The sequence below is a fragment of the Astatotilapia calliptera genome, chromosome 23 (assembly GCF_900246225.1).
Source record: "Astatotilapia calliptera chromosome 23, fAstCal1.2, whole genome shotgun sequence".
Taxonomy (NCBI): domain Eukaryota; kingdom Metazoa; phylum Chordata; class Actinopteri; order Cichliformes; family Cichlidae; genus Astatotilapia; species Astatotilapia calliptera.
The window spans coordinates 11,832,350-11,859,221 of record NC_039323.1 but is presented as its reverse complement, the minus strand read 5'-3'; the positions used below and the strand labels follow the sequence as shown (position 1 = coordinate 11,859,221).

The following is a 26,872-nucleotide window of genomic DNA, read 5'->3' as shown; positions in this document are numbered from 1 at the left end:
CCCCGGGGTCCACTCGAGCCTCCGCAGCCTCGCTCTCCATGCCCCACTGCTGTCATGCACATCAGGGTTCTCGCTTCCTTCAAACACAGCGCTTCGCAATGATCTGTGATGAGTTTGCATCCTTCACTTGCCGTAGGAGGAGGAGAAGGCGGTAGGATAAAGGTTTTGTGGGTGAGGTAATATCTACCTCAATCTTGATCTCCTTATCAGTCAGCCAGGGTATGCCTAAGAACATTCCTAATGAATAATGCAATATACTCAACTTTCCTTTTTCTAGCATAAAATATGCTCCGACTGTATAATCATATGCTCTGCCTGACATATTTCAATGATCCACTCAGCAAAAATTACTCACTGTAACATCAGCCCTCGCCTGTGTGTGCAGCATCATGGCAGATAATGGATAAAGTGTAAACAAGAAGTTAAACAAGCTTAATGAGCAATGATTTTCATTGTGTCTCTGATGCCCTCCCAATAACTAAAACACTGTTGAATGTGTTTATTTACTAAAGACTTTCTATGTAAAAATATAAAGCTACATATATAATAATAAAAACAAAACATAAACGTCTGGCCGCTTATGTGATTTTATTCAGCTAGAAAGTTTGCCTACTTTTTATGCATCTTCCCGAAGTTTCCGAGCTAAGAAAAAGTCTAATATAGCTCCTCTAAGAGAGGGCTTGACATTCAACAGTAGCCAATGATACAGACTGTGCCTGGACTTAGACGATGCTTGAGGGAATGTATTCCACTACTAGATAATTAGCTGGTGATTGCATGAAAGCTGATACCGATTCTGCATAATACTCCAATATTTTCTGCATGCGTCATGCAAAATATACCCTTATCTCATATTCTTAACCCCCTTTGGCCCCTAATTTTGACACTGTGATCAATAGTAATTGACTTTTTGATCAATGTGTCTCTTGAAGTTTTCCGTGAGTACTGCCACCACTTATGTCCACACTGGTGTAGGGCAGTGTATGGTTTGCTAGTGAAGATGTGCATGTTAATGTTTATAGCAGTGACACAGATGTGGCAAATAGGTGATGAGGTGACGATGAGAGTTGCTGTCTCGTGTGTGCATTTACACACCCACATCTCTGCCCAGGCACGCCTATGTGTTTCTACACGAGCACGCACACTAGACACACAAAGGCAGACAAAGACTGCGCATACACTGAACCCTTGGATGCATTATTGATAAGCTACTAATTACGCTTGTTGCAATTTCAGCTGACCTTTCCCGGGAACATCCAGGATCATTAGAAGCTGAATTCTCCCTTGAAATTGCAAAGGTAATCTACAATCCAGCTTCCTCGTTCTCCTTTTACCCCCAAAACAACCACAATCCTTGCTTCCAGAGATTCACTGCAGGATGAAGACGTGTTCTTCCATCTCAAAACAGTAACGGAAAAGATGGGAGAAAAAGCGATGAACGGCAGGCAATGGAATGAAGGAGAACAGTGGGAACACTACAGTACATCGCTGAGTTAATCTTAAACTTCTACACTCCTACACTTTAGGGTTATAATGATATATAGCTTTACAGACTTCGATTATGACCACTTGTTAATGTTATGATCTTTTAAAAAAGATTAAATACCTGCGAAGTTCGTTGGACAAACAAATTGCAAATCTAATAACCCTGGTGTAACATATTCAGTTCAGTTCAATTAAATTTTAATTATAGTGCCAAATTGCAACAATAGTCACCTCAAGGGATTTAATATTGTAAGGTAAAGACCCTGCTGTCAGATGACTGCCTATGAGCAAGCACTTGGCGACAGTGGGAAGAAAAAAAGCCCCTTTTAAACAGGAAGAAACCTCCGGCAGAACCAGCGAGGGGGAGGCGTGTGCAGTGACCAATTGGGGGTGAGGGGAGGGAGACAGGACAAAAGACAAGCTATAGAAGAGAGCCAGAGATTAATAATAACTAATGATTAAATGTAGAGTGGTGTATTATCACATATTGAGCGAAAAGAGATGAGTGAAGAAGAAGAAGCACTCAATGCATCATGAGAAGCCGCCAGCAGCCTGGGCCTATTGCAGTGGGGGGGATTCAGGGTCACCCGATCCAGGCTATACGCTTCATCACTGGAGATGATTCCACAGAAGAGGGGCCTGAAAGCTGAAGGCTCTGCTTCCTATTCCACTTCTAAATACCCTTGTAGGCCTGCAGTCCATTAGTGTAGTGCTCATATTGAAATATGAGGTATTTAAGACAAGATGGGTCCTGATTATTCAAGACCTTGTATGTGAGGAGAAAGGTTTTAATTTTTTTTTCTGGATTTAATAGGGAGCCAATCAAGAGAAGCTAGTATGGGAGAAATATGCTCTCTGTTTCTAGTTCCTGACATAAACAAACAAATCAGATAATGAAGTAAAGTTTTTTGGGCTGAAATGTGCCATCAGGACAGCTTCAATATATCTAGCAGTAAAAAAAAATGTTCTTCCAAAAAGTTATTCCTTCATTTGATGTTTCGATGGCACTGCCTAACACATCAGTCAAAAGGTCCCATAGGTGTTCAACTGGGTTGGCATCTGGGGACTGCAAAGGTCAGAGCGTTTGGTCCACATACTTTCATCCTCATTTACGCATCTTGTGAACTTTCATACTCCATGGATAAGGCACTGTGTCATAGAATGAAATCATCAGGATAGATATGATTCATAAAAAGAAATAGGTGACCACCCAGAAACACTTTGTATTAATATGCAGTGATAAGTGGGCCTAAAAAAAGGGGTCGGCAACCTGCGGCTCTTTAGTCTTTATTTTGCGGATCCGGGTGGTTTGGGAAATTAAATTAGGTATTAAGTATTAAGTATTTAGCTGAAGTGTATTTTATTTGTGTTTAGTTCTTTTTTAACTTGTAGTTCTAAATTGGAAGATTATTGTAATTTTGAAATATAAAAATAAAATTATTTCTTATTATTTTTTTCATCGCTCAAAATAAGCGTCACACTCGCGGAAGCCGGTATACCCGCCGAAACGCCGTGCATTTATCGAGACTTTCGACCCCAGGTAGGCCAATTATGGATCTTCGGATCCACATTATGTCGGCAGCTGTTCTCCACCGTGAACTATGTTAAAAACAAACACCGCTCACGCCTCACAGTTGGTTGTTGTATGCATACAGCCGGCTGTAGCTTTTCAGCTCACAGCCTGACAACACAACAGCAGAGAGAGCGCAGACTTTAAGGCGGCGAGGCGTGACTGTGGGTGCCGCTCAGGTACGTCCTCCTAGACCACGCCCCGCCACACACATTAACCAGGTAAAATACATATTTAGGCAGAATTTTGCAAATATCTATTTTTCTTTTTTCAGCAGCAGAGTGCTTTTTTTCCCAATTATTTTTTAAAAGTCAGCTCAAGGCTCCAAAAGCCCAAAGGCGATATAAGGGTGGCGGCTCACAACAGTTTTTGTTTGCTACATGGATCATTTTAGTTCAGCTGGGTGTCTTTCCTTTTGTTATATTTCTTTAAGAGTTCAAATCGTGTTAATTACATAAATAAAATGTAATTTTCTCTGTAGCACTTCATGGATTTCATAAGCAACACAACTTAGTTGTTCTGTGGATTCTTTTAAAAAGCAGCTAAAAACTTTTCTGTTCAAACAAGCCTTTTGTTGATCTACGTATTTTATATTATTTACATTATTTACATTTGATCTTTTACATTGTGTATAATGTCTATGGATTGTATTGTTTATTTTAATATTTGTGTACAGCACTTTGTGACTGCCTGTCTGTGAAAAGCGCTTGATAAATAAACTTTACTTACTTACTTTAGTTGTTCACACAAAACATAAAGGTAAAAAAAAACAATATATACAGTGTCATCTTCATTTTAGATGTCAAAAAGTATTTGTGGCTCCCAGTGTTTTCTTTTGCGTGGAAACCGGGTCCAAGTGGCTCTTTGGGTGTTAAAGGTTGCAGACCCCTGGCCTAAACCATCCAAACAAAATGCTGACCTAAATCTCCTGGCTGTAGGGGAAGGTTACGTTTCCCCAGTTTTTCCTTTAATTTGTCAAAAGTCTTTACAAGTTCCGTTTTAGAAGCCAAAGCAAGATCAATCCCAAAAAATAGGACAGGCAGGAAAATTAGACAATGCCCAATGTGTCAACACTAATGCTGATTTTTTTAAGCAGAAGCCAAAACCTACAACAATCACATTCTTCAAAAAAAACGGCTTTCTCTGATGATAAAGCGTAAGAAACAAAGAGTAGTAGCAAACAGCAATAAATCCTGCTACCGATTGGGTGTTATCTGCTATTATCTTTAATGAATAAATGCATGTACAAGTACTGTATCCTTGATGAATCATCTAAATACATACAATAATCCTCCTGCCTCCTAAAAGATGCAGAAGTTCAGAGGAATGTTATTCACATTTTTACAGAAAGAAAATATATCGAAACATTTCCAATATGTCTGACAAACAACATATATTTTATTTTTCTATATTCATGTTAAAAATAAACCTCTGTGGAAGTGTATGTTGAACATTTTAAAAGCTCACCACAGTACTCAAAGATCAAAGATCATTTCAGCGGTTGCAAACCTACCAAATAGCCTCCCACATGTGGGCATCCAGTAAAATGTCAATATCCACTGAGTGACCCTCCCCTGCTGCCTGATCTCACAATCTATTTCTTTTGTTTCAGTTCTTTGAATGTGCCTGTGGGAGACATTCTCTCTCATTGCTTGAAACAGTCTGGTCTGTCCCAGATCAGATTCAGATTCCTTTATCAGTCAGTGCATCGCAGATGTGTTGCCGAACGAAATTACGAACACAGAAAAACACAAAAAAACAATAACTGTATTCTGTTATAAGGTTGGATATCTCTTTGAAAAGAAAACAATGTATATGAAGTAATGAGGTTAAAGCAGAGAGCTTCAAGGCACTGTGAGTTTGCGCAGACTTAAAAAAAACAAAAAAAACAAAATTCTACCCATAAGAAGCAAGCATACCTAAAGAATTATTTTACTCTTCGACTGCAATCAGATTTTGTTGGTGATGGGAACTGACTCGGAACCAAAATAAATAGATAGTAAGCAAAAAGGGCTGGGAACAGCAGTTTGCTGGCAGCGCTCTGAACCAGGTGAGCTGGTGCAGGCAGGGACGACACCAGCCAAAGGATTAATGGTCTCAGGGGAAGCCAAGGTAAGCCTGCTGCTCCTGCTTGACATCTTTGTACTTGTAAGAGCACAGAAATTAGCCAGGCAATGCAGTGAGTAATGGCCAGGGTGCTTCCATCAGTCCCATTTAACAATGCATGCAAAGCCAACAGAGGAAAATGCAGGGAGAGAGAAAGAAGTAAATGCTCTCTCGGGCATGTGTGCAGAGTTGCATTTAGCACTTTATCACATAATATATAGCGCTGTAAATGCAACAGAAATATTACACTTTCCCCCCGCCTAATAGGATACATACATCAAATATCAGACTTATAGAACAGGATTTATTTTCATATATCACTTTTAGTAGAATTCACTCATTTTGTTTCCGTCGAAGACAAAAGAACGTGTGAAAAATGAATAAACAACAACACACTAAACGATTTCCCACAGCACGTTCTGTAGCTTTAATGTAATTTAGTGATTAAGATAAAAAGATTTTTGAAATTAATATTACTCTTTTGAACCGATTTAGCAGCGCATTCGTGTTTGAGGAACTTTATGATGGGATGATGTTTGAACATTACGATACTTTTGGAGTCGTTCAGTGATGTACAATCATCCGCCATAATGACTCACACTGGAAAAAATATCAAAACGCCCACATAGACTTCTAAAACCATTCCTGCAGCACAATCCACTTATCCACTATCCATCTGCTTGTTTGCTCCACTCATCATTTGTCAGTACTTTATCTGACATGAAGTCAAGCCGACCTCAGTCACTGCTGTCTGCAGAGAAAAAGTTGCCCCGGGGCCTTAAATGATGCTCAATAACGGCTCGTTTTAAGAAATTTGTATAATCATTGATTCGGCATCTTTATAACAGAGATTTTTTTCATCTTTATACCAATTTCTTCTCCTCGCTACAGTTTTAAATACATTTTGATTATATGTCCTTTTCACAATTTGTGAGTTTTTCAAGCTAAAACACTGCTCATTGGCCTAACTGTTCTCTGTATGCTCTTTAAACAAGTATCTACATACGAACACGCAAAATCTGCAGGAAAGACACAAAATTTTAAGTACTATAAGGTCCACTTGTAGTCTGGGTTCTATTGGCCAATCACCAGTTTTGGGCAAGTTACTTTGAAAAAGTAATTAATTATAGTTACTAGTTACTTCTTCAAAAAAGTAACTGAGTTAGTAACTGAGTTAAAAGATTCTAAAAGTAATTAATTACTTGAAAAGTAACTATTGCGGACCCCAGAGGGTCAAACAATAGTTTGACCCTCTGGGGTCCAGGGTATAATTGGCCATTTTTAACTACTTTTGACTTTCCGTCTACATTTCACCTTTAAAAACGATTTACTTTGCCTTGTTTGGTATCATTCTTTTCAGCACAACCTCACGTGTCTGAATTTACAGTTATGTTTTCATTTTGACATATTGTATTAACACAACTGATCTAAAATCAGACAAAAAAACATAAAATTCGAGTAGAAAAAGTTATATTTTTTACTGTAATAACCACAAACATGTTTATTGAATTATATTTCGTAATTTTAAATGCAAATATAAATTGTCACTTTTAAAATCATATGCACAAGTTTTGCAAACAAAGTTATTTGCAGCCATTTACCTTTTACCCCCCCCTTTTTTTTTTTATAACCATTTCAAACTATTTACAGAATAATCAGGTGTTCTGGATTCAATAAGATGCCACACAAATTATTTGTGCCACTCCAAATATTTCTGCCCACTATAAAGGAGAACATCACAGCCTGATACCTGCAGGTCTGACAGCAGCAGGTGTATCACTCCTGTTTCTACCTGGAGACAGCAGTCGCCTCATTGTTCTGACACACAACACAAAACTATCCACAACACTACACACTAACTACACAAGACAACACATTAACTACACACTCCAAACATGCTAAACGTCACAAATCTCTCACATCTCAAAACTCGTGCGCTCTTTTTCTGCTGTCTCTTTCTTTCTCTCTCTCTCACCCTCACCCCTAAAACTTCCCCCTCTTCCTAAACAACCAAATGTAATGTTGCCATATCGTTTTTGATTGGTCGACATGGTGCATTTTTCCACCAACACGAAAGGGCAGGGTTTTTTTTTATTTACATTTTTTTATTTTTTGTCATAAGCAGAGAGTGCTTGCTGCGCTGTCCTTAGACAGTAAACGTGACGAAACTATTGAGGAAAAAACGCCGCGTATATATCGTTTATCATGACTCTGGTTTTACGTGGCCTATCAGCACAATTTAAAAACTGGTATATATCACCTTGTTGCTTTGTCATCTTGAAGTGGTCATGTGATTGGCTTACCACGACTACTTTATTCTTCCTCAGTCAAACAGCAGCACTCATGCGATTGTTTTGCCCCCTTAGCTCCAGGTGTTGTGCCAAAAAGTGATCATCGGGCAGAAAGTGATTGCCGTCCGCGGGAGCGCGTAGCAGCTTAAAGCTGTAGCGCCCAGATTACTTACAGCTACTTCCATGCAGCTGATATAAGATGCGGTAAGCTGAAGACAGCTTCAACCGTCTATTTGTTGAAAAATAGTAACGCGACCGCACCGCATTTTCTTTTTAGTAACGGTAACGGTGTTGTAACGATAGAAAAAGTAATTACTTAGATTACTCATTACCGAAAAAAGTAACGCCGTTATTTCCATCACTGCCAGTCACAGACGAGGCTTTGGATGCATGCATAGCAACAGAAGAAAACAGGCATTGCATTTGCTTAGGTGCCATATTGAAACTAGGCCCTGTTCTCTGATCTCAAAGCTTTTTTATCATCTAAACTTCATCTGCATGAGTGAAGAGTTTGTTTACACAAATAAATACTTGAAATTTATTTCAGCTATAATACATTTATTAAAATTTGAGTAGGCTGCTTTTCACTTCGTCCATATGTGCAATGTTTGTACTGTGAAAACGGGGACAACATATTATGGTGAGTTCTGACAGCAGTCCAGACCTATGTGGTGCTTAGGCCCCTCCAGATGTTCAGATATTGTATCATACTCACACTCCTCAGAGACTTATGTCCCTGTACACACCAAATGTCAGTGACTCGCAACGTGCTCAGAATTGTGCACACTCATATACACAAGATAACCACAAATCGTGCGCACTACTTACATTTTCTCAAGCACACTCAGCTGGGTATCAATGTATCTATATTTCTACCAATTTTGTTATTTTACACACAACTTTGGTTGCTTTGAAAAGAAATTCTAACCAATCGTATGCACAAAAAAAATCACGAAGACCCACACTGTGATTAGGCTTGGAAGCAGATTTTTGTCACCATTTGTTAAATCTAACCAAGGCATTGGCAACAGAATAAAACTGTCCTTGGTTTCATAGTTGCTTTCACAATGTGGACATTTTTGTAGTCACAAATTTTGAAGAACGGTACTAAACAATTGGACCACAATATCTATCTGAACAAACAGATTTTCAGACATTCTTAAGCCTTCCTAGAAAAACATTGTCCTCTTGCACATTTTATTTCCTTCTGTATTTATTACTATAAACCTGCTTCTCACAGAGCACCAGCTAAACTGTTTCCAGTTGCCTCCAAAAGGCTAGTAAATATTTCTGTTGTAATAGAAGTTTTGCCACTACTATGTCTTGCAGCACTTTGACTTTCTCTCGTGCAATATTTTGACTAAATTTCCACTCAGTTCTTTTAATTGTGTCATAGGAGACACATGTGAGTATAATACAAAACAACCAAAACCGGTTTTCCTTATTCTTTTCCATATGGGTTAGTACTTCCACACTCGCCTATCCTACTTTTCGTGTGAGGAAATCAAGAATGCATAATCCTCCATGGACAAGAATGGATGAATGAAGAGATGGAGAAATGAAGGGATGAGGTTTGGTCTCCCAGCTGTATAAAGGTTTACCCTTAGGTTTACCCCAGCACGCTGGTTCCTACTAATGACCAGAGGCCCTGAATTCCTCTGGCTCCCCTGGGAAAACAGCTGCTGCCATCCCCAGCTTCTCCACAGGCTTTGAAGGAAACATGGCAGTAGTTGAGCGGGCTACACTCCTGCCAAGCAGAGCAGCAACTCAGGGATGGGGACAGACAGGCTTGTTGTGCCAGCAGGGTGGCTAAGCCTGCTGAAACCCTATCCAGCCAATTACTCCCTCCGAATGCCAAGCTAGCTCTCTAATGGAGAAACCGGGGACCACACGCTGTTTGGCCCCCTTGCAGGTTTGCAGGTTTTACAGGTAGGTGTTACCTAAGAGGCAGTAGCACTCCCTCTTTGGGTCATTTTTTTCCTGCCCTTTCTGACAGGTAAAACTGAACAGAAAATAAGTTTAGTATGAGTCTCTCCAAACCACTTTGTTTAAAATGACAAATTCTTTTTAGATCTCTTGTTTCAGTTTGCCATCCACTCACACATGGCCCCTGGTTGAGCTTACCCTTTAGACTATTTGCAGAGAAAAAGAAACTGCTTTACAGAAAAGTAGTGAAAATGGCCAGGCCAGAGGGGGTGGACGCCTATGGTTAGACCACCTAATCATTCTGTCCACGTTCCTACTGTTCAGATAAGCAGCACAGTGCCTCCAGTGAGCCTTTCCTCCATTGAAGGCATACATATACTTTAACACAGCTAATTTGTGCAAGTCTTGCAGCACTTGCACACCATTTAGAGATACACTTCAGATTTCACTAGAGAGCCAGTGGACCGTATGGCGGGATGGGGGTCAGAATAAATAGAGCTGCTACAACACGGGATGAATAAATTCCAAATAAGTATTGTTTCTCCAACCATTGTTCTCTGTCAAAGCTGTTGAAGTAGCAATCAATGCTACTGTTATTGTAAATGTCTTCTAGCAGCTGTCGGTAGACTTTAAATTGGGAATTGTTTAGCTGGAGTTACTTTTAATTAGGTTTGGATTGTTTAATCACAAAGAAATACCTGTGCTTTTCTGTAAAATTGTTAAAAACAACCAATCACGCTGAAGAGATATATGGAATTACACTGGCGAGAAATTAATTTTATTACACGTGGCAGCTTCTAGACTGTTCCTTTTCCCTCTGTGTTTATAAAACAATTTGGGAGAGTCCGCTGTAACAACTTTCCTAACAATGTGTTATCAGACTGAGAAAAACAAGAGAGAATCAATAGGACCTGTGGTCATGTATAATTTGCAGGACAAGCACTTGACTGCCAACAAATAAAGATTTTTTCCCCCCCTCTTTTCTGCACGTTGCATTCAAGGATATTTGTAATAGGTGGCTATTTTCACCAAGATCCTGCCTGCAAGTCAGCTGAAATGACGGAATTCCAGTGAGCATCGCTGTCCTCGTGTAACCAGGAGGCCTGAACGTGTTCTTCACTCCTGTGTTTATATCCATGCACAAGCTCAGCTGAGACACACTGACAAGCTGCACTTTGCACAGCTCCTAGCCAAACCACACTGGCAAAAAAAAGAAATCTTTTTAATTGCATGGAGAGTAGTGTGCAATTCCCAGCAATTTTTGTGCCGTGGAAAATCTTTGTCTAACCACAGCATGATGTTGTTTGTGTTTGCGAGTGTGCGTGCGTGCATGTGTGTCAGGTTGGTTGGCAGGCTGTAAGGCTGCCTTGGCTAGTCAGAGAGCTCTTCTGCCTGAACCAGCTGGGCCCTCCTGTCTCCCTCCAAAGCAGTCAGTGCAGACCACATGGTCTCACCCCACTCTGAAAGGTGCCACTGAGCCTCACACAGCTAGACACACACACACAAACAGGATGACACATAGAGTGCAAGCCCTAAGGCCGACATATTCCAAGGAATACCTTCTGCTGTCTACACACTGCAACCTGACCTGTTCAGCTGAGCCATCCATTCACAATTATTTGGATAAAACAAGCCAGACAAACACATGTATGAGAGCACCAACAGAACCAACACGAACCAACATGAACAGAGTACAAGCCTGAATATTTCTGGTAACTTTACAATTTTTTGATACGCAATTGGATATAAACAAATTTCTGAGTATTTGCTATTTACTGAATCAATTCTACATCTTCACATTTTATTTTTACGTTTGATTTTAGGTTATATGAAGATATTTCAGTAGCTTAATTTTTTGCCTTCTTTAGCTGTCCTTAAAAAGTCAGTCCATATACATAAATTCAGAACAAACAGGGATGAATCACTGGTATTTATCTGTGATTCTTTATTGTTGAGTCTTCATACATCTTTCACTGCGCGACTACAAATGTCCTCCGGTGATTTTTATGTATAGAAAAACACCCTATTTATACTTTGCTTTGTCAACTGTGTTATTCTACAACAAGGCTGAGCTTTTGAACTGACCCTTGTTTGATGGAGAAGCTATTTGCTCATCAGAGGTTAATTTTATCAGTCTCTCTGGATGAGGTCACTAAGGTGGATAAAGATAAAGAGACACGTTGTCTAGAGAAAAAAAAGCATGAAGAGGAGAAGAACAGCAAAAGCTAGATGCCGGGAGGTCCGTGTCACATGGTCGGCCCGGGACCTCGCGGTGGAGGAAGTGCACTTCCCCTGAGCCTTTTTTACCCTTTAGCTGCAGTCAGGCTGAGTGGACAGAGGTAGGTGGAGGGAGTGTAAGGAGAAGAGGGAACGGCAGAAAAAGCAAGACGAGTGAGCCGAAGAGAGAAATGTTGCATTGAATCCTAATGTCAGATCAGAGCTGAGCTGAACGTTGAGGAGATCTCTCCTGCCAGCAGCGTAAGAATAGGCATCTGTATCAAGGGTAAAAAATATTGTGATCTCTGATTATTCCCTGTTTCACCTTTCATTAATATCATCCAGATAGAAGGCAGAGCAGCTTGACATCCACACAGAAGCGGGGAAACATATTTTGCAGGCATGCTAGCGAGATAGCAGAGGATTCTGACAGAAGCCTTTGTTTTCTGTGTCTCTGCCGCTGTACATTACTTCTCTGCAGTTGTAGGTCACATTCGTTTCATACTGAGCTTTCTGTTGACTGCTTTCAGCTTTTCATGTTCTGTTTGTGGGCTCGTGTGATAAGAATGGAAAAGGGCAATTTGCACGGCGGTGAAGAGAGCTCAACCCACCGCCACTTAAGGCAACATGAGAAAAAAAAAAAAAAAGCATATTAAGGAAACATCTTCATCAGTTTGAAAACATGTGCTGCAAATGTGCACGAGTCAAGCAACAAAGACGCACAGCCAAAAACAGAAATGCGTAGACCCAACACATGTGACACGTAGCACGCTTCACAAACTTAAAAAGCCACAAAGGATTGAACAACAAGCATTTCCCAGCTGGGTTTCGCACTTTTTCTGTCGTGTGCAAGCATGTCTGTTGCTGTATTTGCCTATTAACAGGAGAGTTTGCATGCAATTTCCTCACAGTAAATATAACCATGTATGAATATATGAATGAATCGTATTAAAATACTGCAAAAGTGGCCACTTTAACGAGTAAATCATGCTACGAACAATATATGTTTTATTAGGTATAAACACTATGGCAAATATTGTTTTTTTGATTTTTATTTAAAGGCAGGCTCACTTTGTTTATATTTTAATTAGATGGCACAAATAAAATCCTGTTTACACTGTCATGCAGGGATCCCATTTCTCCATATAAATAATTCAGATTGTACACGCTGGCAGGCCAAGAATAGATTCCTAAAATAACACAAGGCAGGAGGGATGGAGGAAGGTGGGTTGTAGAAAGGAGTAAGGCCGAAGGGGCTGACAGTCAGTGAGACTGGGACTTTGGCATCCCTGAGCACCTCAACCTCCACTCCTTCTTGACCTGAGAAAGGAGGCAGCTGTTGATATAATTACTGTATTAGCCATAACTACACCCACCATGGAACCAAAAGATGCCATCTTCCTGTCTCATACCTGGATTTAACATGTTCACCATGCCATCCCCTGCTCCCCTCGCTGTCAGGCTGGTCTTGCTAAACAGAGCTGTCATATATTAAGAGACCCTTTCAGATTAGGATGCCAAATAGCCTTGCAAAACATCTCTCGCTCCAACAGTCAAAGTAGTGCTTCAAGGTTTCACTTTAACATTCAGGAATCAATCCATGTTTCCAATCCAGCATATTAGGCTGATGTGTGCCAGCAGTCCATGCAGGCAGCTGTCCAGAGCCGTACCTTTCCCTAAAGCACATTGTGCCTGCACTGCTTCCCGATTCCCTGATAACATTAATGCCAGACAGATGTCGCTGAACTAGTCCAGACATTTTCTTAATATCAGAGTTGGAGGCTGGCCTCCTTTCTTAGCCCCTGCTGAATTTCCTGAAAATCTCCCATGGCTTTTAAGAGCACTACAGTATTGACCCACAATATCTTCCACATCAACAACAGTCGAGCCATTCCTCTCCCTAATGGTAAGAAAATCAATAGGTGACGAATGGATTTATTTGTATTTCAAGCAAGTTTTTGTCATATTTTTGTTTTGTTTTTCTGACAAGTTTATTGCTGCAGGGGATGCGGAGCACAGGAGGATAGAGTTTGCAATATAGTCATGAACAAAAAAGGAGAAGGAAACAGATCTGTGGACCTCTATCAGCTGTTGTCATTCGACAACCGGTAACATCATTTCCAGATGGGATCTCTTCCTTATCACAACACTGCTTTGCTTCTGTCATTAGCCCAACTCAGAAGCTAATCTAGAATGAAAAGACAGTTTGACCGTCAGATCTCGCCCAATAACCCTCTCCACCATCAAAGCGTTCTTTGAAGTTCACATTCCCTAAAATTGGTGTCAGGTCAGAGCTTTAGCAGCCAAAGGTAGAGCAGTCATATGAAAGCTTGTTCCTCTCTCTGCTCACAGCGTTCACTAGTGCAGCCTTTAGAAAGGGACGTTCTTCACGTTTATTGCAAAAAGGCAATCAGGATGGCCTGGATTTGGATTTGGCCACAGGATGAACCAAAGTCTCTGGGGCTATGTTCAAGAACTTTTTTATATGGAGTCCCATTCGCCAGTCATCCCTGACAATGCCAGTTCGCCTGATAGACTCATCATTGAGCTGGGGCCAGGGGGAGAAGTCAAAAGAGTGTGGAAGAAGAAGGCTAAAGGGAAGAAAAGGAAAACAAAGCACACTTTGGGGGATAGTATAAACCTTGTACAAATATCAGTGCAAGATCTAAGGGATCAAGTGAGAGAAGAGAAATATAGTAAGGGTTTTGTTTTTTGTGTGTTTTTATCTCATTTATTTATTTATTTTGAAGAAATAAAGGAGAAAAAAACAAATCTTACATGATGAGCTGCCACGGTCAGGCCATGGCAGTTTGAGCATAACCACGTGTACACTTAAGGCAGCGGTGTCGAATACACACATGAATACTTATGAATAATGTTAAAACACCTTCTTCCTCGGCGTATCAAACCAAAGGTTACCCCAATCATCTTTTCAGCTGCAGCAGTTTTACAGCCCCAGAATCACTGCTTCTCTCTCCATTAGCTCTGCACTTGTTTGACTGGCACATGGGTGGGAAGAGGGTGAATAGAGAGTGGGCGGGTGGGTAATCACACGACTGTGTGTCACAGTGCGTGCATGCTCACTATTTGTCGTTTCAGCAGGTGAAACGGGAAAGGCAGGTGAGATGTGGCTGGGCCTAATTTAAAAGCCTCTTTACGGTGCCCACTGAACCAATGTTGGCATTCACTAATGGTGCATCACAAGCATGTTATCCAATGCTATTCCTCCTTGTCCTTATGTCCTGTGTCCTTGTCTGATGTCGCTGCTTTAATAGCTCCCAGAGCTGAAGTCACAGACAATATAGGCATAACAAAACAGTAATGAATTTTATGCTAATTTAATATTCCACTAAAAACTGTATTTTTTGACCTAATCGCGCTTTAATCCACTGCGCCCGTATCCGTGCCTGAATCATTTGGTTGGAGCAAGTGTCCTTTCCAGTCTAGTGGTACCATGGCGCAGTGATTTAAGTGAAGTGACTGACAGTGAGAGAGACAGAGGGTGCTACGAGAGGCTAATGGAGTTAAAATACTGAGATGAAGAGATAGAGGGAACGAGCGACTGGAGGGACAGACGTGGAAAGCTAGCGGAGTTACAGGTATTGTAATGAAGATCTAATTTGGTTTTCTCAGTAACTTTGTTTCATGTTTTGCTAACTTTATGAACCTGTGTCTGGTTTATACTTTGCAGAGTCTAAACATCCTCCAAAATCTAATCTTGTTTTCACACATCAAGCATAATGTGTAAAACTTTGATTTTAGATTTAAAAACAAATATTAAAATACACGAGCTGACATTTTTATTCATCTGGAAGTGGCATATTGTTACATTCAATTTCCCCACGCAAAAGTGCTCGTCTAACGCTCTCAGAGTGAAATTGTACTGATGTACAATTAGAGTGACAGGACTGCATATATTTTGACTTCTCTTTAATACTGACTGAAAAGGCATTTTATTTGTGTTCATATCCTGAGGTAGAAGATGCTCTTGTTTTCTTGTTTCCTGTCTCTTTCTTTGTCATCACTTTTTTTCTTTTTTTGCCTTGGCATTTTTCTCTTATGCGCTCCCATTTTCTTTGTCACTCCTATTTTTTTTTTGAACAGGTTACTGTCAATGTATAATAACCTAAAATAAAAAATAAATATGTCCTACATACAAAGCACATTTGAAAATAATGCAAATGTGTAAACACTTCATGAATGTAAACAGGTTAATTTAGACGCTTAAGAAATGTAATGTAAAATATGATTTGTGTCCAACTATTTATTTGTACACTTGCGGTTTGTGTGGATTTAAATGGGCCAATTTCGGTTGCTCATACACAATTGTTGTTTCCCTTCTGTCGGTTTTTCTTTACCGCAAAGCTCCTAATAGGCTTTTTCCTCTCTCGGTGAACAAACAGGACATTTTCTTTCCACATGGAGTGCATGGGAGCAAAGGTCTCACAAAATTAGGGCACCGAATTCAGGGCTGGGAAGAGGCCAGCCTGCAAAGAAAGGAGAGCAAATCTTACTCCACTGTCGGGGAGAAAAATATCAAAACATCTAAGAGCGCTACCCCAAAAATCTGCTGCTAAAAGCAATCGCTCGTCCGCTGTTGGGTTGTGTACCGACTTGTTTACTTCAGTCCACATCGTAACTAACTCAATTTAACTCAAAACAAACCGGACAGCAAAACCTGCATCCGTGATGTATTAGTGTTACGTGCGCAAATGTGAACAAATTTCCCTGCATGCATTCGTCTCCGGTCTGCTTTAATCTCCTCCCATCTGCTAGTGGACCTCCTCTCCCTGTTCCTCTCCCTCCCGCGCCCCCGCCTGATCTGCCAAGTCTGACCTCACTGTGTATATGTGTACGTGTAGGTGACTGTGTGAGCGAGAGTGTGTGTGGGTTACTTGATGAGCCCGATTCCTTATGAAGTGGTGTCATTAAAGCCGAGAGAAGAAGCAAACGGGTGATTGCAGTGATTTGGCAAAGGTTGCAAAGACTCTGCCGTCCAATCAGAGCCTTTGCCTGGCCTCCTCCAGCTCCACTGCAATCACAGAGCAGCAAGTCCGCGGAGAGCAGGCACACACTTATGCTCACACAAATCGACACATCAGTTTATCAGCCGCAGGTACGGGCTTGGCATTGCTATTATCACTATACAACCAGAAGATCTCACGTCAGGTGTTCATAGAGATCTCCTAATAGGGAATATGTTTGGTCATACCTATTAAAAATGTAATGTAATGATAAACAGGTTAATGCAGAATGTTCTTAGGTGAAAGGAAGTGAGATGATGAGGTCTAAATGAGGCAAACCCTAAAAAAGTCAGTTTTCTTATTTGAGTTTGTGTCACTGAAAGTGTTTGCCTTGCAAGCCTTGTTAAGCTAGTGTGTAAGCATGCATGAGCTTCCACAAAGACTTAATTTATCAAAGTCCACATTTAGAGTATATTGCAATGAGAACGAATCAAATTTGCGCATAAGTCTTGCAAGAAATCGTGCAAAATGATGTTGTGTCCAGATGAAATTTTTCGGAATAATTTAAAGTTAAGTATTGCTAAAGATAATCATTTTTTTCTTTTTTAGTGACAGTGACACAAATGATTATGGTATGTATTATACTTTAAATAAATATTGACCCTGAACTGTTGTATATTATCTAGAGTTCCAGTGTTTTCAAAGGGCACTGAGGGAAAAGAACACAGAAGAAGGAGGGGCGTCAAAGAGAGAGAAAAAAGGGAGAATGAAATACAAAGTGTAGAGAATTGAGTACTAAATTGACCTGGGGTCTGTCTGTCCCCAAAGAGGTGGAGTTGCTGTAATGAGAATGGCATACCAGATGCATACGAGGGCCGTCTCTTCCCTCTCCTCATCCCTCTCTCAAAGAAGACAAGTTTGTTTCTCAAGGTGATTGTTGCAGTGATAAGGGAGAGGGTGTTATTAAGGGTGACAGCGAAGGGGCTGAGAGGCAGTGGCTGACTGGATAACCTTGTCCCCATCCCCGCCTCGCTTCCTTCTTCATGAGCATCTCCACCACCGGCCTGCCTGCTCGTCTGAACGCAATCTGCTGGCTGGAATTACCTCCCGGCCCCAGGAAAACTAAACATGATTTCTGACCTTTCCTTTCTGTGTTCAACAGTAACCTTTGCTGATCCGCCCACGCTACAAGACCAATGCAACGAGCAAAGGACGAAAAGGAGGGGATTTTTTTATTTATTTATTTTTTTTAAGGAGCGCAAGGATGAATGTGTGTTTAGCTGAATTTATGTATGCATGAATATTTATGGGCAAGTACAAAGTGTAGACGAAATACCTGAAGCATGAAACACTTGTACAATCAAAAAAACACTGCAGTAAAAACTACTAAGGTGTTTCAGTGTTCACGTTCTCTTTTTTTTAAGTTTGCGATGTGTTATACTGCAAAAGTCTTCCTAGTATTTTGTCCACTGTCTGTAAGCTGATGCTGCTTCTGCGTATGCTGACCGAGTATCACAGAAGCTGCCACTATAGTGTGTTTGCCTCGGAAAAAAAAAAGAGCACAAGCTAGTGTGTTTGCAGAAATACTGTATCTTTCAACTGGCTAAATTCATTACATCATCACTCTGAGCTCTTGTTGTTCTTTGCCTTGTCAGCAAGTTTTGCATTGGTATTATCATTAGTAGTTTGTAAGATAAGGCTAATTGATCTCCACCTACCCAGTGTATTAGTGAATTGTTGTGCTACTCCTTCCACTGACTCTGCATAACTCCTACAGCCTCAGCACAATCTGACCCACAGGAGCAAAGCACATCCCTATAGAAATTATTTCATCATCTCTCTCTCTCTCTGTTGCTCTCCTGCCTTCTCTCTCCTTGTCTGTCATTCGTAAACCCAATTCACCCCACCCCTCCCCTTCAAAACAGCCCAGTTCGTGCTGATGTGAGGGTAAATGTAAGAGCTTACGGGCAGAGTGACCTGAGCATCCCAGGCAGACTCGGTGGAGTTAGCTGACTGAACTCTTGGTGAGCAAAGGCCTGTGTATCAGTATTGTTTGTGTAAGAGCACCAGAGGGGATTTGGACAAGGAGTTTGAGCTCTGAATGTGTGACCCAGAGCTGGCTTTACTATTGGATTAGCTCACCCTGATCCCCACAACCTCTGAACATACTCCCTAGTATTTCAAGATCTCTCCATTTATGCCCAGCCAAGCACATTGTGACCAGTAATCTATAGTTTTCGTCTCTCCAAAGGGAGAAGATATACTGTTCAGCTTTTTTGCTTTGCCCCTATCGTTCCTCCCTCCATCTCACTGGTTTAGCCATACTTTTCTCTATTTTGCACTCGGTCTGTGTGCGTGCGTATGTGTTTGTGTGTCTCTCCCACTTTCTATATCTCAGAACAAATTCCTATTGTCCACCTCTCTATTTTTGCTGTTTCTTTTTTTTTTTTTTCCAACCGATTGCTCTTGCTCTAACTACCTCTTTCTCCTTCATTCCTCCTCGCTTTTCTAAAGGGGATCAGTAGAGCTTAGAGGCCTTCCTGTTGGTTCATTACTAAGCTCCTCTGACACAGAGAACTTGTCTCTCAAGTAAAAAGGGAGAAGAAGAAGAGCACAGACCACTGTGTTGTCTTTTATACCACATAAAAAAAACCTGAGCACAGAACAGCAACGTTGCATGTACCCTGCAGTCTCAATCTAGATTTCTAATCTTTCTCCGCACTCCCTTATCTTCACTTTCCATTTTACTTATTTCCTCTTGTTCTGGTTCTATCCTCCTCTCTCTTCTTGTTCCGTCACATCTCAGTGACCTGCAGCAAACCTTTTCATTGTCCTTCAGTTTGAGTAAACATAAAAACGAAATGCAATGCTGCTGCTGGGCCCACAATATAAAACACAGCTCATGAAAGGAAAACAGACCCGTGCCACTCAGCATATGTGCGCACCGTATGAGTCTACGTGTAAATATGTAACCTATAGTGGGCATGTCTCTTTGTGTGCGTATGTGTTCCTATTATCATCCAAATCCGACTTCCCACTGAGTGCGTGCTCGCGTGAGAGAGAAAGTGTGTATGTGCGTTAGAGCTGCATGGGTATGTATGAATTCGCCTGTTTGTCCTCTCTGTGTGGGTGTGCGTGTGGGCGGCAGGCCTGCCTTGAAAATGCCAGAGCCTGTTTCTAATCCAGGCCTCCTCAGTGGGCTGTAGCTCTAGCTGTGCCAGGCAGGCCTGCTGCAACACCAACAGAGCCCCAGCTGACAGCTCGCCTGCTCCTCTTTCTGCTTTCTGGACAATATTTGAGCTTAAAACTTTAACAGTAGGTTAAGCTGGAAAATACAAAGAGCCACAGAGGAATACAAAAATGCAGCACTTGCACAGAAATATCATTTAGCCCGTGAGCAGAATGGATCTTTAAAAAAAGCCTGATACAAAAGACAAAATCAAATGAAATGACAGTCTACAAAGGAAGGAAACACTAAGGGGCAGGCGGTAATGATGGAACGCTAAAAGACGAGCTGCTGGTAAAAGGTTTAGGATGAAATCAAAGTGGTTAAAGCTGATTTATCTTGCCTAAGAACGCCAAACTCTCTAAGGAGGGACTGAACAGCCTTTCAAAAATGAAATATCAGCAGCAGACAGTGCCAGTCATCAGTGCCATGTGTGATGGAAAATCAATCTATTTCATATCAGAGACCTGCGAGGAGAAAATGAGAGAGACAGGTCCCTGCTGCCTCCTTGCTGTGCCTCTTTAAACGTCTCCCCAACAGAAACATCCCAGAACGATCTGCGTCATCGGTGACGGAGACGTTCACAGCGCTGGTGGCTCAATGTGTAACGGCTGCTGTTCTGCTAGATTAGGTAGGTGATTGGCCATTAATATTCATTTCACAGTGTGTCTTTGTTAGGCGGCAGCAGGGGCTGACAGTGTTTGGATGGATTTACTCTACCATATATATTTCCTTTAGTTCTATAGTGCAGTGCAGTTTCCTGATATGGATTCTGTCAAGCTACCTATTGGCCGAGTCTTCTCCAATTCTCATAAATTTGCTGTAAATATCAAACAAAAGTGAACGCTCCATAAAAAGGTAAAAAAGGCAATGCTCAGTTTTGCTCAGGTATCCAAGAGTCATCAAATATTGAGTGGAATTAGGAGAATATGTTCTACCTTATTCCTGTGTGAGGTCATTTCAGTTTTTACTGCAATAATAATCAGGGATAGTGCGCTGTGCTCGCCTGGGCCTGTCTGGGCTTAATAACAGCAGAGAGTTGCTCCCACTGAAGCGGAGGTCCAGCAGGCATAAAACCACAGTAACAGGTCTTTCCCTCATGGATGGAAACCTAGTGCAGGTGATCTGAACTGTCCTCCTCATAATGAGATTAAGGGACTAATTAGGATGACTGTGTGTTTTAGTGTGACTGTGTGCACTGAGGAATATATGCCCCCTATCGGACTAGCAGCGTGGCCCCTGAGAGAGCAGGCCACGCTGAGTCTGTCCCTCGTGTCCCTCCCTCCACTGCACTAAGAGCCTAATTAATATTTTTGCATCCGCTCTGCAGTACACTGGGTTGATTTATACTCTAGAAGTTACTGATCTGGACGGTGAAGGCAGGCAGATAAGCACAAAAAACAAATAATAATAATATTGAAGGTAGTTAAATTTAGCAATGATTACTGAGAAAATCAGAATTACAGCGAATAAGATGCTAAAGCTTGTGAAAGTAGGGCACAACACAGGCTATTAGCTAACATAAATGATCTTTGCCAATAATTACAAAGGAAAGAATTCAGGACAGCAGACTAGAAGAAGAAGAGCAGATTTTAAAATGACAGTCAGATCGTTCCCCTCCCCACAAACTACGTCTCCCTGCTTTCACTTCTGTCTTAACCTGTTAAAGTCACGCTTGTGTTTGATTGCCCCTGTGGTGGCACTCTGACCTGTTCATTTAAGATGATGTGCGACTCTCAGGTCTGTTCCAGCACTCATTTGTTCCTCAGCGGGGTCCCCACGGCCAGCCACTAAGAAGACCCCATACTGACCAAAGTGCCCTGGGAGCTCTAAACCCAGCTACTCACAACCAAGTAAAGAGACAGCTGAGTGTCATTGTTAATGTGGACACACAGCACCACAATGGCAAAATCAATGGAGCTATAGGGGACATCAATCTTGACAGCACAAGACCCTTGTGCTTGTCTCACCACTCCTGTAAATGTTTTAGAGAAAGAGGGAGGATGGCATAGAAAGAAAGAAAGAATGAAAGAAAGACAGAAAGAAAGAACGAACGAATGAAAGCATGGGGGACTGACAGTGATCTTTATTGGCCTTTCCTCCATTCATCTCAAGGGGTTATGCTGTCCTTTGAAGATTGTGCATGTGACAGGCAGCCAAGTGGCCAGCAATCCTAATTCACCCAAAACAGGCAGGGGTTTTTAGGTAAAGCCTCAGAAGTGCTGCACAGCAGCTGCACACATTTGGCATCATTTTTGCATTTTCTCTGCCTCTGTTTTAACCATCCAAACCTCTCTCTTTGCACCAGGATGACAAATACTGAACAGCATCCCTCCTTTAAATAACAAAAAGGAACTTGCTTTGTTACGTGGTGACACGAGATGAGATGCACACCAAATAATAACAGTGAGGTTTTGTTGTTTCTGCCACTGACTTGAAGGATGCCTCTGCATCCCATTAACATATATGCAGAGAGACAGTGAGTACATAAAAGCCTCCAAATATGGGAGAGATCAAAGAGGACAGAATTAAGGCCAAATAATGAGGATCTTGGCATGATCCCTGCACATTTATTGATTGTTTGGCAAGCTGAACAAGCTTCTGCTCCATTTTTCCTGTCTATACTATTTAGTCTTGTGATTCAAATGCACAAGATCAAGCAGTGTGGGTTTTAACAGGATCTTTGCAATGGCTACGGTTCCAGTACTGATTCTAATAACTATCTAAATTACAGTGTAATAATAATGTGTTCACAACAGGAAACAGGGAAAGAGAGATGGGCAGAGCTCACCACATCAGTGAAACATTCTTTAATCAAAAAAAGCATACGCATGAGAGATTAATCCATAAATCCAGTATTTGAATTATTATCAGTAAAAAACAACAAAAAATTACAAATTGCTGCAAACCTAGTGACATGTAGTCAAGTCAAGATTACATCAAACTTCCTGTTTGATGTCACCCAGTCTTTTAAATCTACTCTCACATAATTTGGTTACGTTTTGTTGAAATTGCTCCCATACTGAATAGAAGTGCAACAACAAGAAGGAAAGGGAAGTGGGATAGGACAAAAGAAGAGTGTTATTATTATTGCATTTGGAGCAGTGGAACAGATGAGATCAGAGGGGAAGAAATGAAGAGAATTAGCCTAGATAAGGCAGATGAAAAAAAAGGATGTGAATAAATGATGAAGAAAAGAAGACAACTACCTCCACGGCTCTCGCTGTCAGCTGGTTTCACCTGGATGGGGCGAGTCATCTGGAAGAGAGAAAAGAAAGAGTGTCAGCGAGGTTAGAGGTGGCGACTTGGGCCGGCGTTGCTACAACAGAAGGCCACAAACCAGGGATGTCAAGCTCCCATATGAATAGCTACTCTGCAATACTGATCAAAGTGCCGTGGCTGCGGAGGCAACCTAAACACCATCATACAGCTGAGTCAACTTGATACTGTAGTGTTTCTGGAGCTGGCTACTTAGTGAAAACAAAACAATCTAAGCTCCCATTTACACACACACACACCCAATCCTATTTGGGATTTTTCATGGCGGCTGCATGGAGAAGTTGAAGGGCTGCATATGTGTGTCTAAGTGAGAGAGACCAAGGCAGTCCTAATAAAAGTGAATCCAGCCACAGGAGGAGAGATCAATGCAGGCCTATTGATCCAGGCCCTTGGGCTGTGGAGAGTGTCTGGCTGGGAAGGATTCTCTGGTTAGAAGGCTCACTCTAATCCACTGGACCCTGATAAGAATGGCATTGCCTGGATTAGATGCCTCTGTCATCACAGCCTTTGTGTCACGCTCTCCTCCTTCCCCAATCTTACCTCCTTCTTTTTTCATTATTGTTGTTCAAGCTGAACAGTTTTGCCCGACTTTGGCAGATTTGTTTGGAAGAAGGGTGAAAGATGTAACTATGATTCCCAAAATGTTCGTTACAGCAGCAGCTGTTTTTAAATTGAATATATGAGTCTTACATGCTGGTTATACACCCACCTGTGCATATGATATGTATATGTACGGCAGCAGAGCATAAAGCTCATAAGATGATTTATCTGCACACGTCAAAATGCCAGCATCACACCCTACTTTGACTGAGGCAACAACTGTGAGAACAAAAAGACTGGATTAAAAAAATGAGACCACAAATAGCCCAAACATGTAACAAGATTACTGGAATATAAAAGCAACCTCTTGAACCATTTGTAGCTGCTTTTTAAGACCACTTGTCATTCTTGGTGTTGCAGTCAAATGACTAAGAAACCGCCATGCGCTGATATTTTTATAGCCAGATATGTATATTTTGAACCATCGTCCTGTCATGTATCTTTTCCCCCCCCGTTCAATTCCAGAACAGGGCTGAAAAGGTCAGATTTAAAGACAGGGCAGTCCAATAAAAGCATGACATGTTCAAGGAGAAACACCATAATGGGATTTTAAAATGTCTTAATAACATGCTGATATATGGGGCAGAGGCCCAGGCCCGATTCATTAAGTGCTAAACGTATCCATTTTCACCTTGAGGAACTGAGTAACCTTCCCTAGCTGAAATTATTCCATAAATTTACCCATCGTAAATAATAACTAGAACTAGCTAAGACTTTGTAGGAAAACAGAGAGGATGTTATCCTTGTGAAGGTTGTGGTTTCAGCTCCTCGTGTCTTGGGTGGCTCCTCTCCCTCTCCCTATCCATCTACAAGTGCTTTCTTTTCCTTGTATAACACGAGCAAAGTAGCACTACGGTATGCTAATGCCAAGCCACGGGGTGCACTGCTCCACAGCGTGTTCAGATAGATTACAGAGTCAACCGCAATACTATCGCACACGTTCAAAGCAACCTCCGAGACAGAAACACCTCTGAAACGGGGAAAGAAACAGCCGCAAGACAAATTCACAGATAACTTAACAACCCTCGGCTCCTTCGCAACAACACAGGAAATCTTTGAATTTGCCTTTGACGTGTCAAACGGACAAAAGACGCTTCGATCCTGCCAGTTGATTTTTGTTCAAATGCATGATGGAGGAGGCCAAATCCACGGCTGTGGCTCTACAATGCTATGATCTCAGCCATCTCTACAGGGTGCCTGTGTGTGGGAGGCAGTTCTCTAAAGCTAGTTACTGTTCAGCCTCCAACATGCCAGCTTAATGGTCTATTTATTTGCCCGAGAGCAATGCATTATGGTCCAGAACAGTCACAGCTGATGGCTCTCAGTTTGTTAAATTTCCCTTGAACACATAAAGAAAATCGTGTAATTCCAGCAGAAATTAAGTGCAAATTGTACACCCGTACTATTAGCCTGCTCACACATGCACAGACAAGGTAACTTAAGTTAAATTTATTAAGTACTGGTGTTGCCAAGGAAACCATTAATTAACTCGGCTACTTTAGGGCATTTTTTTCTCACTATGCCCTTTAACAACTGGAGCTCGCAGATTATTGACATGCTAATAAAGAATGAAACAATAACTGATTCTTTTCTCGCTTTTATCTATTAATAAATATTTGGGAATGATCAAGTGAGAGCCTCGAATGAAAATACCAGACAAAAAAAATAGGTGAGATTTTGGAAAACGACAAGAAGAAATGGAGAAAGTCATAAGAGAAGCACAGCGCCGAAGGGAGAAAGAGAGTGAAGGAAAAAGATGCCTGCAGCTCTTAGATAAGATTGCCTCTCTGCTGAGTGCCATTTCTGCTGCTCTGACTCCACTTTCCTGCCTTTCACTTTCAAACACACTGTGAAAAATCCCCAAAAAGACAAAACAAAGAGGTAAAAAAAAGCACCTGCATTATACAAACACTGTATATTTACAGCACAAATTAACCACCTGCCTCCCTAGGCTACCCTCTGCTCAAATGTACTGTTTGCATATTTGTGGGACATCAATTATAATTGGCAAAACGATGAAAATGCATTTTGAATGTGAATAAATACTGGGAGAGAAACTCGCTATATCTACATGTCTGATATTGTGGAGCACAAATAATTTGTCTCTTGTATTCATTTTTTTTCTAAATTTGTTCATTATTATTTGCATCACCGGATCTACAAGGGGAACCAACCACATACTGCATTAATCAAGATTTTGATTTATTTAATGGGTTTTGTATCTCCCACAGAATCATTGTTATACTAATTTCATCATTATGTAAAAATACATTTGCGGTAAAATAAAAGTTTGATGCATGTGCCTTCTGTCCTAAACATGTTTTTTTAAACTGTGTGGAAGAAAAGATGGGGACTTTCTTCTTTCTTTACATTACTTATTCTGAATCTTAAAGGTTATTACAAGGAGATTGTGAAAGTAAACTGATCGTGTTTGACTGAAGCCAATAAATAAGCTTCAATCAGTTGCTTCACGATCTTCAAACTAGCTAACATTCTTTGAATTCCACCTCGAGCGAAAAGAGTTTCTGGTTTTCCCAGTAAGCGCCCTGGTCTTTCTCCATTTCCCATTCCACACACTGTGTTGCTCTAAGGGCTTTGACAAATCTATATGCTTTCATTGAACCGCCTCATTTGCCCAGTTAAGCCCGCAGTCAGTTGAATTAAAGCTTTTAACACTAGTATGTTGCTGTTTTATGAGAAGGGTCAGATGGAAACCCTGGGGCTTGCAGAACATAATGTAGTGTGCACTATGCCTGGAATATACACACTCAGCCAGCTGGTTTGTCTCTGTTCATTAGTCTACAAGACTGATGGTCAGCTATCTCTTTACATATACTGTTACAAAGTGATACACATATCCAAGTACCATATGACACTTTTTTAACCTGGTAAAATGGCACCTAACACAGGTGTGGTTTCTGTTTAAGCAATCCCTAACCACCTCTGGGATCGAGCCATTCGAGTGTCTGATTTTATATTTCACCACAAAAGTCAAAGGATGTGTAGTTGAGATTTTGTCAGCCAGGTGTGGTGGATTTCAAGTCTACTGCTGGCACTATCTGTGACAGGAGGAAGTTCATAACTAGAGTTTAGCAGGATTGAGCAGTACAAAGTCCCATTCTTTAAATGGTGAAACCCCAGAGACGGCCAGTGGAGAGACAATAACGCAAGACCTGGTGCGATTCCAAGTGCAAATTTTGAACTTTCA

The 26,872-nt window shown here is 41.2% G+C and overlaps 1 protein-coding gene across 11 annotated transcripts in view; it reads right to left on the bottom strand.

Moving 5' to 3' along the window:
• celf5a (cugbp, Elav-like family member 5a) overlaps positions 1–26,872 on the bottom strand; it is a 187,360-nt gene that overhangs the window by 55,448 nt on the left and 105,040 nt on the right. For all 11 annotated transcript variants that reach the window (XM_026158996.1, XM_026158999.1, XM_026158997.1 and 8 more), the window contains exon 3: positions 22,995–23,043. In XM_026158996.1, the coding sequence (XP_026014781.1) occupies positions 22,995–23,043 (49 nt within the window). The remainder of the gene's footprint in view (positions 1–22,994; positions 23,044–26,872) is intronic.